Below are 9,576 nucleotides of genomic sequence, written 5' to 3' on the forward strand. Positions count from 1 at the left end.
CGCTCAAGACTGGACGAGAGTCAGCACCTGGGAGCGGACAGCTCCAAGGCCCCAGACTCCTCCACCAGCAAGAGTCCTGCGGTGGAGGAGAGAGGGCATCGTCTCCACTTAAGTGGTCACTTAAGGGGGACGCTGAGCTGAAGGTCAGACAGTATAATCCAATCTACCCTTTCACATTTAAGGCTTCCTTCTTCAACTACCTTCTCCTTTCCAGATTTTGTCAGGGTGCTCTCATTTGGGGGCCTGGAATCCAATCTTTAAAAGCCTTAGCATGCCTGACCACAAGCTCCAGCCCCAACAGCACCCCCCCCATTTCAGCCCTAAAACAAGCAACAGTATTTGTGTATGTTTAAAATAATTTAAGTAAGCCGTGTCAGTAACAGTTCAGTTTCGGTATTCCTAACCATGTTCAGGCTTTGGGATGGTGGTCTTTGGGATTTAGACCCCCCTTTCCAAGTATTCCAGGGGTCCAGTGGGCACCGGTGTCTAAGGGAAGGTCCTTTCAGGGAAGTCAGTTCAGAGATGCCTATGTCCCTGAGGCTCAGAGAAAGAGAATTCTGGGCAGAGCAAGCTCTGCTGCGGTGTCCTTCTTCTACCTTCCTAGACTGAAGGCGTCCTCTGTCTGGAGCTGCACCAGGCAGAACGGAAGCTGTCTAGGTATGGACCAGGGGTTTCCTGCTGTCCTGTCAGGGGAAACGCATGGCGACCTCAAGCTCCATTCTTCCAGGTGGGCACCTCGATTCTGACCCCTCCTCTAGCTCTGGGAACACCTGCAACCTTGCCAACACTACTACAGATATCAGCCTTCCTGAGACTAAAAAGGGCTGATTCCCCTGAGTCCACTGAAACACAAATTTAAAACCAAAAAGACTTCCTGCTTTAATAGTTCATCCTCATAACCTTATAATTTTTTTAATTTAAAAATATCCCCGTCTGGTTCAAATGGTTGTCTCTTTATCTCTATGCACTTATTTTTTGCAACAGCGAACAGAGGGTTGTAAAAAGACTGGCTGCTCCCAACTGGGTCGTTTTTTAAGTGATGAAAAGATATTTTGTTCTCAAAGGAGGTGCATGTGCATGTTTGGGAACTGAAGGAGTGTAAGGAGATTAGTGCAACGCTTTGTGCTAGGAGTGTGTGTGAGTCTGTATAAGGTCTGGGAGGGGCAGTGAGTGTAGCTGTTTTGATGCCCAGTGGACGGGTGTGAGCGAGGTTATAAGGTGGAAATCCCACCCGGCAATGTCTAGGGTAACTGTACCCGGCCTCTATACAGTCCCTCGACTCTGTGTCTTCATCCCCCAGAGCCCCAGCTCAGTCCCCCAAATGAAATGAGGCCACCGTGAGAAACCGGGTCCGGCTTTGCATCTCATTTACATAAATATTTATTAATCGTCATTAAACTGAACAGAAACACGCAATGCACTTCGGGTGTCCGACGGGAGTTTCATCTTCTCTACAAGAGGAAGGTAAAATTGCGTGTGAGTGTGTGGGTAAGTGTGTGGGTGTGTCGCCTGTGGGTTTGCATTTTTTGCATCGTGTGTTTGGATGCCTGATCTCCTGCCTCCGGTGGGGAGATGTTCTCCTTTTGCCCCTTTCTCTGGGAAACTTCCAGAAAGAGCCCTCAGCCCTCTCCCTGCCCACCTGCTAGCCAGAGCCAAGAGGACGCCTCAGACAAAACAAAAACAAAAACAAAAACAAAAACAAAAAACAACAAAAAAACCTCTCCAGCCACCGGAAATCGCCGGGCGCCTTGCGCCCACCGAGGCACATTTGGGCAGGGGCGGGGCTGGCCCTAGGTCTTGGTCTCCACCCTCAACCCGGGATGAGGATTGCCTGCGGGGAGCGAGGGTTCGGCGAACTCTCTTCCCTCTGCCCCCAGACGCCCGCGCGGGGCCTTGCGTGTGCGTGCGGTGTGGTGTGCGTGTGTGTGTCTCTCATGCAAACCCTCCCTCCCCAAACCGACCCCCCCAACAGTTTGCCATTCCATACAAATTTGGAAACAGGTTTTTAAAAAACAGCATGACGCACAATGGGGACGGGGCGGGGGAGGGCAGTGGCACTGGGGCCCCAAATCTCCGAGTCACTGATTGTAAGAACCTGGGGAGGGGAGGGGGCGGCGCCGGCCCCCATTTCACCAAAGTGCACAGATCCGCGCTTGGGCGGCGCGGCCCGCGGGCCGGGAGGGTTATCCCGGGGCCGGGCCGGGCCGCTAGGCTCTGTCAGAACCTCCTTGCATAGATATTTGTGTCTTTTTATTATTGGTAGTAGTATTTTTTGCCTTTTATTGCTTCTAAAAGTTCTTACTGCGTTTTCTCTCCGATCCGGACTCTGCGTTCGGCCTCCGTCGCCTCTCAGCTTTTTTTTTTTTTTTTTTTTTTTTTTGTATGTTTGTTTAAAAAAAGGAAAAGGGAAAAACGGATTCTAGTTACAAATTGTCTTGGCCTCTCTCTTTCCTCTCAATCCACACTTCCTCCCGCCAAAATTAAACTCACAAAACGCTGAGACTAGGGGTTGGGGCGAGGGCGTTCCAGGTCCAGACTCAGGCGCCCTGACTTATGCCCTCTTCAAGAAAGAGGGGGCGCCCGGATCCTTTCTGCCTCGGCAGCTCGGTGTCTGTTATAATAATAATAATAATAATGATAATAATAACGATGATGATGATAATAATAATAACAACAACGACACAACAATAGAGGGAAAACAGTATCCCACAGCTCAGCTGCCCCCTTGCCAATGCCTTTGGGCCTGCAGGGGGGAAGGGGAGGAGGAAACCTCGGTGTAGGGATTAGGAAATGTGGGGTGATCTCCAGGGAGTGCCCAAAGATGGGTCCCTGGAGAACCACTCCTGGGAAAGAGGAGGAAACCCCTTGGGGAGAGAGAAGGCGAGTCCCCTGGGGGAAGCGAGGCCCCTGGGACGGGCCACCCACAGGTAAGAGGACTGCCCTGCCCAAGAGAGGGTCAGTACCGGCGGCCCGCTCCCCGCGCCCGGCGCCAGGATAGGTGGGGGTCCCCTTGCGCTGGGAGGGGGGGCTGGGGGCAGGGGTGCGGGCAAAGGCAAAAGAAAAAGAAAGGGGCAGGCGCGAGGTCTCAGTTATGGAAAAACGCATTGAGCTCCTCGTACATGGGGCCCCGATCGTGGTGAAGGTGCATATCGTAAGACAAGAGATTCTCCGAGTGGACGCCCCCGCGCACAGCCGACGAGCCGAAGACCAGCCCGTGGCCCGTGGGCCGCGAGCCGGGCAGCGCCGAGTAGTGCATAGAATAATGGTAGCTCTTCTCGTGGTCGGGCGACGAGTCCTGCTTGAGTGAGAAGTTGCCATTGAGACAGAGCGGGGGGCTTAGCGGGCCCTCGTACTCGGAGCTGTTGTAGTCCGGGCTCGCGCCGCCGCCGCCCGCAGCCGCATACAGCGTCTCGTAGGCGGCGCAGTAGCCGTGGGTCCGCAGGGCGTGCGCCGCTCCGCCGCCCAGGCCGCCCGCCGCCTGGCACTGTGCGCCCGCCAGGCGCGAGCACGGGTACGGGTAGGGGTGCATGGCGAACGGGCCACCCGAGCCGTGGAAGCGGCCCGTGCCGTCGGCGCCCTGCTCCGTGAGGAAGTTGCGCGAGTTGAGCTGCAGGCAGCCGGCCACCAGGTTGGTGGTGGGCTGCGACAGACCCTTGCACAGCGTCTGCACATAGGACACCAGGTCGGGCCGCTTGCCGGAGCGCAGGATCTCCGAGAGCGCCCAGATGTAGTTCTTGGCCAGGCGCAAGGTCTCGATCTTGGACAGCTTCTGCGTCTTGGAGTAGCAGGGCACCACCTTCCGCAGGTTGTCCAGCGCCGCGTTCAGGTCGTGCATGCGGTTGCGCTCCCGCGCGTTCGCCTTCTGCCGCCGCAGCTTGGAGCGCTCCAGGCGCGCCTTGGTCATCTTGCGCTTCTTGGGCCCGCGCTTCTTGGGCCGCTCGCCCTCTGCCTCGTCCAGCCCTTCCTCCTCTTCCTCTTCCTCCTCCTCCTCGCCCCCCAGCTCGCCTTCCTCCTTGACCTCGGCCAGCGCGGCCTCCGGCACCTCGTCTGCACGGAGAGGGACTGGCTTGGCAGCCCGGGCGGGCCCCGGAGCCCCGGGCCCCGGCGGAGGCGGCGGCGGCGGCGGCGGCGCGTCGCCCTTGTCGCTCCTCGGCTCGTCGTCGTCGCCGTCGCCCCAGCTGGCGAACTTGGGCACGTCCGAGAGGAGACCGGGCTCGCTGAACAGGCGGGTCAGCATGGTGCCTGAGGGCGCCCCGCGGGCGGGAAGGGGAGACAGCACTGAGTGAGGGGCGCGCTGGGGTCACGCCGCCTCCCTCCCCCAACCTGCCTCCACCCCCGAGTCCGGTGTGGATTCCTGCCCAAGGGGCCCGGGATGCCCACCTCCTCCGCCTGCCCCGCCCAGAGCTGGCCCAGCCCTGCCCCGGCGGCCCGCCCGGGATCTCGGCCCAGGCCCTCTCCCCAGCGCTGGGCCCCGGCTCCGCCCCTTGCCTGAATGAGGGGCCGCTGCCCGCGCTCGGGGCTTCTCGGGGTCAGGGCAGAGACCGAATAGGGGCTTTAGGAAAGCGACATCTTCGCCGGGGGAGGCGGCACGCTCGCTCTGAACGCCGGTTCTCCTCTGGCGGTGGAGGAAGCCCGGGCGGCCGCGGGTGGGGACAGCTGCCCCGCTCGGCGGCTCTGGCTGCCCGGGCCCCCCGGCCCGGCTCCCCCACCCCTCCCGCGGCTCTCACCCCCACGCTCCCTAATCCAATTTGCAACTTGGCCGCGCGCCGCCCTCGGCTCGGCCCCCACCCCCGCAGCCCCAATTCCAGAGGCGGGAGGATCGTCTCTTCTAGCCGTGGCGTCCCCAGCTCCCCGAGCCGGCTCCGGGAGGTGAGGACCGAGGAACCCGGGCGTGGGGAGGAGACGGAGAGAAGCGAGCCCTGTCCGTCTCTCCTGCGGTCAGGGACCCCTTTCCCCCCTTCAAACTGCCTCCCTCCTTCACGACTCTTCAGATCTCGTTGTATTTCGGGGTTGATGAGGGAGGAGAATCAAATTTGTTTGCTTTTTTTTCTTTTTTCTTTTCCTTTTTTTTTTTTTTTTTTTTTTGGTGGTAAGGAAAGGTCGCAGGTTCCTCTGGGACAACCATGGGGGGGTCCCCATCTCAGTCTCTTCATTGCCCCCCCCATGATCCTGCTTTTCTCCCCAAACCCATCGCAGGCAGAGACACCTCCCTCCGCAGCCCCCTGAGCTGCAACCCCTAGGGGAGAGGGAACCCAGGACACCTCTGATGCCCACCCTATGAAGGGGCATCCTCCCAGGAAGGGGGGATTTGGGGACCCGCTTGTCGGCCGAAGCAGCCGCCCTCCCCCACCCCCCCCACCCGGCGGGTCAGATCCAGCTCCCTTTCGGACAACTTACCTCGGAGAGGAGTCAAGGGGAGAGGGGAGGGGAGGGGGGGGAGGGGGGCAAGAGAGAGAGGGGGGAGAAGAGGAATCTTCTCGCTTATTTCATTGTTCCCCCATCTTCAGGGAGCGGGGGCAGCGGCTCCTCAAGGCGGCGGGCGCCGGCGTCTTCAGAGCGCCATGCGAACCGCGGAGCGAGTGTGGCATCTCTACCAGGCGGGGTACCAGCCTCTATGCCAGGCCATATGGGCTTGGCACGTCACGGGCAGCAGCTATCACATGAGAGACGGTGATTGGCATGCGTCTGCATTGGGGGAGAGCCGGCTCCCCCGGGACCCGCCGCCATCTGTCACTCTCTACTCCAAAAAAAAAAAAAAAAAAAAAAAAAAAAAAATTAAATAAATAAAGGAAATAAATAAATATCTCTGCCGCCCTCCCCTCCCCGCCCAACGCAGGGAAAGCAGGGATTGAGAGGGAGGTGGGAGGAGTTGCCCCCCTCGATTGTAGAGCCCCCCACATGGGAACAATGGGGTGGCAAGCCTGGAAATTGGGGGGTATGTTGGCCCCCAATTCTATGCTCTTTCCAGGGTCCTGCTCTGTCCATTTCCTCCCTTGCAGGCCCCCAAAGGTGGGTCAGGGACCAAATCCTCAGGTCTGGAGAAGGGACCTCTATGCTTGCCCCCACTCTGCAGGAGGATCCCCTCAGCCACAAAGGGACAGCTGAGGCCCCCTCCCAGGGTGGGCGTGGGGGGCGTCCCTGGCCCAACCCCATAGGTAGATGTTGGCACCATGCCATCCCTCATCCCTGTCTGCCCCTCCCCCACCCACCCTCACGCACACACAACATATGTGGCTGAACGAAATTCAAACCAAGGGAAAGACAGAGAAAAGGAAAGACTTGCCTGGATGTCTGTGCTTCTGCATGGGCGTGTGTGTCTGTGGGGACATGTGTGTATATCTGTGGAGTCAGCCTATGGGAGAGATTTCCTTAGGTGTTTGGGGGCATATGTATGCTGAGGTGGGGGTGGAGAAGAGCCTCTGGAATAACCCTAAGCCTATGCACCCCCCACTGGGAGTGAGGGAGAGGGTCTCAGTCTGGATTCCTAACCAGAAATCTCTCATCGCCACCCCCAACCCCCTCCCCCTGCTAGACAAGCAACCTTCCCACCAGTGGCTTTCTCTCTCCTGGTCTTCTGACTTATTGAAGGGAGGAGGAGGGGGCTGGGCTGGAAATTGCCTGAAGTTCTTGGAGAAGACTCAGCATTCTCTTCCCCCTACAAAAAATACTGAAAATACTGAAGCCAACTCCAGCGGGCTTGAGAGGGACAAAGGGGAGGTGGGTCAGACAGGTGTCTTGATAGAGAAGGTAGAAAATTGTTGTTTTCTCTTACAGCTCACCTTTCAGCTCTCTCACTGGGCCAGACACAGATGCAAATGGCACAAGTTGAGGGAGGTAGCTTGATACATGCGCGCGTGCGCGCGCGCACACACATACACACACCCCTGTTCCTCACCCCACAGTGCAGAAAGTGGAGAGACATCCTGACTCAGACAGATCCATGAGTGTGAGCAGGTAATTACAACCAGGTGAGAAAGACCCTTGCCCACACCCCAATTCAGCATTTGTGTGTTTCAGACCCCCATTTCCAGTCCCTCCCCAGCCTCTAGCTTACACAGACAACTTCAGTTCTATCTTCAGCACACACACTTTGATGTCAACTGCGTGCCAATCGCTGTGGTGGCGCAATGACAGCAAGGCAGGGCTTTGCTCTCAGTCTGGGCAGGGACCGTTTTTCTCCCATAGGGAGCCTCCAAAGGGGACCTTGGGCTGGTAAGACAAGGATTTGGTCCTTGGTAGAATGAATTAGGTTTGGGATCAAGGCACATAAGATGGCTAAGGAGGCCTTGGAGAAGGGGGGCTGGTGCGGTCTGAGGCTCCCAGGGATAGTTGGCCAGGAACTGAAAAGAGCCTCCGAATGAATAGCCCCAACTTGTTTTTTTCCTGTGGCCCAGAGGGGGACTGTCTTGCCCAGGAACACACTAATGGAGAGCAGAACCAGACATAGAACGTAGGGGGCCTAACTCCCAGCCAAGTGCTCCTTCCACAACCTCACAATCTGCCTCAGTGGTCAACCAAGGCTGAGAGGCCAATGCTAAGTTCTCCACCATTCATGCGTGGACCTTAGGTCTGGGAAGGTAGAATCCTACCTCTGGCTGATGGCCTAGGGTGCTCTGGGCATGGCCAGAGGGAGAGGCCAAAGGATAGGCCTCAGGTGGGGCAGAGACTCAGGAATGCCACCCAGCCCCTCTCCAAATGTGAGCACAGCCTCAAAATCTTTGCTGTCGCTTTACCGAGGGTGAGGTCTTCAATCCTGACATGGAGTCCTTCTCCTCAAGGCCCCTGAGCCATGTGACATTTTGGTTACATTCACACACTTTGGGCTCTGATTTCTGCCCAACCCCACTTACTAGCATCCAAGAATGCTAACTACCGGAAGCAGGTTGCACAATGTCTCTCAGTCTTGATTTCTCCATCTGTAAAATGGGGATAATAATACTGCACCTCGTAGAGCTGCTGTCGGTACTAAATGGGATAATACCTATAATGAGGTAGCACAGGGCCAGCAATATCGTGAGCATTCAATAAACAATTAACAATATCTCTTATTTTTATTAAAGCCCTTTGTAAACTGTAACGTGCTCAACCATATTAATTTCTTACACATACCCACACACACATTGAGGATGCTTTGTCTCTACAGGAATTGAGTTTTTGTTGAATTAATGGGAGAATGAACGGATGAGTAAGTGAATGAATACTTCCTTGGGGGAGAGAGACCCCCTCTGCTTTCTTCTCTGGACACTGAGAGAGGGGTTAAGCCACCAGGGGTCTTGTAGACCCCTGCCACCTTTGCTTTCTGCTCGGGGTGGGAAGCCATACCTTGTTCAGGATAAGGGGGCCTTTGGGAAGTCACTCCATCTCTCCTGGTCTCCTCTCAAGAATGACCTCAGCTCTCTGGGTCAGAGAAGGCCCTCTCAGCCTCCCCCGACAGGAGGAGGTCTGGGGGTGGGGGGTGGGCACACTGGAGGGTAGGGGCAACTTCATCCCTCTAGGTCTGTTTCCTGCCCCTGTCTTTTCTTCCTTCAGAAAAATGGAACAAGTTTTTCTCACTCGACACGTTTCAACTTTTTTTTTAGAAGATACAATAAAAAACAGGGGAAAATTGGAACAGAGGGAGGTGTGGGATGGGCCAGCCCCAGACATAGGCTTGGAAGAGGTACAACACACACGTGTCCACATCCACACGAGCAAGCATGAACATACAGGGACATACATGCTTCTCTCTGTTCACCCAGAGATGCGGAGATGCAGTAACGGAGAGACAGAAAGAGCCAGAAATGGAAGGAAGGAGACGGAAGGAGAAGGACACCCAGAGATGCCATCTGTTCCTCCCCCTGGCATTGGGGGAAGGGAGTTGGTGAGGGGCCTAGTCCCCTCTGGGTCTCTGAGAGGGAAAGGGGAATGGTGGGTACCTCAGCCAGACCTCTAAGACTCCCTTTCTGCTGCCCACCCCCATGGAGGGAGCTGGGAGCTGAGGGTCTGAGGTTCCCATGGAGACATAGCCCCATCCCAAGGGAGGCCACAGTCTGGGCACCTAAAATGGCTGCCTCAGAGGGGTGGCGGCCATTTTGTGCAGGCTTAGGTCCTGATGGGGGGCAGGGGGGAGGCAGGCAGAGAGAGGGAGAGGGAGGGGACAGGTCATTCCTGAGCAGTCTAGGGGAATCTGGCTCAGGGGACAGGATGAATGTTCTGTAAAACTGCTCTCATTACACCCCCTGCTCCCCCAAGGTAAAGACATACACACAGACGTGTAAAGGCTCCACTCCATTCTGACACCCAGAAGGACACCCAGCCAGCCACTGCCGCCCCGCCGCCACCACCACCATGCCCCAAATAAGACTGGTGGGGGCAAGTGTGCTGGAGCAGGAGACTTGATTTCCCACCAGAGTGCCAAGCCATAGGGAGCAGGTGGATTAGAACCCAGGGGTCCCTTTTCTGGCCGAAGCCATCTAAAGCCATGTCCTAGGGCGGCCCTCCACTGAGGTGGGCAGGCAGGTGGAGAACGAGGGTGGGAACATGGTGAGGAGGGGGCAGCCTGTTCCCCTCACCCCCACCTCCAGTCTGAGGGGACAG

General features: G+C 57.0%; 1 protein-coding gene across 1 annotated transcript; it reads right to left on the reverse strand.

Annotated features, from left to right (window-relative positions):
- Positions 1-1,350: 1,350 nt before the first annotated feature.
- NEUROD2 (neuronal differentiation 2) lies at positions 1,351-5,737 on the reverse strand. Its single transcript, XM_032322101.1, has 2 exons — positions 5,398-5,737; positions 1,351-4,242 (listed from the first exon to the last, which is right to left on the reverse strand). The coding sequence occupies exon 2, from the start codon at positions 4,235-4,237 to the stop codon at positions 3,086-3,088; it is 1,152 nt and encodes a 383-aa protein (XP_032177992.1). The 5' UTR covers positions 4,238-4,242; positions 5,398-5,737; the 3' UTR covers positions 1,351-3,085.
- Positions 5,738-9,576: the final 3,839 nt, after the last annotated feature.

This window comes from Mustela erminea, chromosome 18, assembly GCF_009829155.1.
Source record: "Mustela erminea isolate mMusErm1 chromosome 18, mMusErm1.Pri, whole genome shotgun sequence".
Classification (NCBI taxonomy): Eukaryota; Metazoa; Chordata; class Mammalia; order Carnivora; family Mustelidae; genus Mustela; species Mustela erminea.

What these genes read in the sequence shown, in the direction of transcription:
- NEUROD2 (XM_032322101.1), bottom strand. Translation starts at nt 4,237, where the DNA reads ATGCTGACCCGCCTGTTCAGCGAGCCCGGTCTCCTCTCGGACGTGCCC.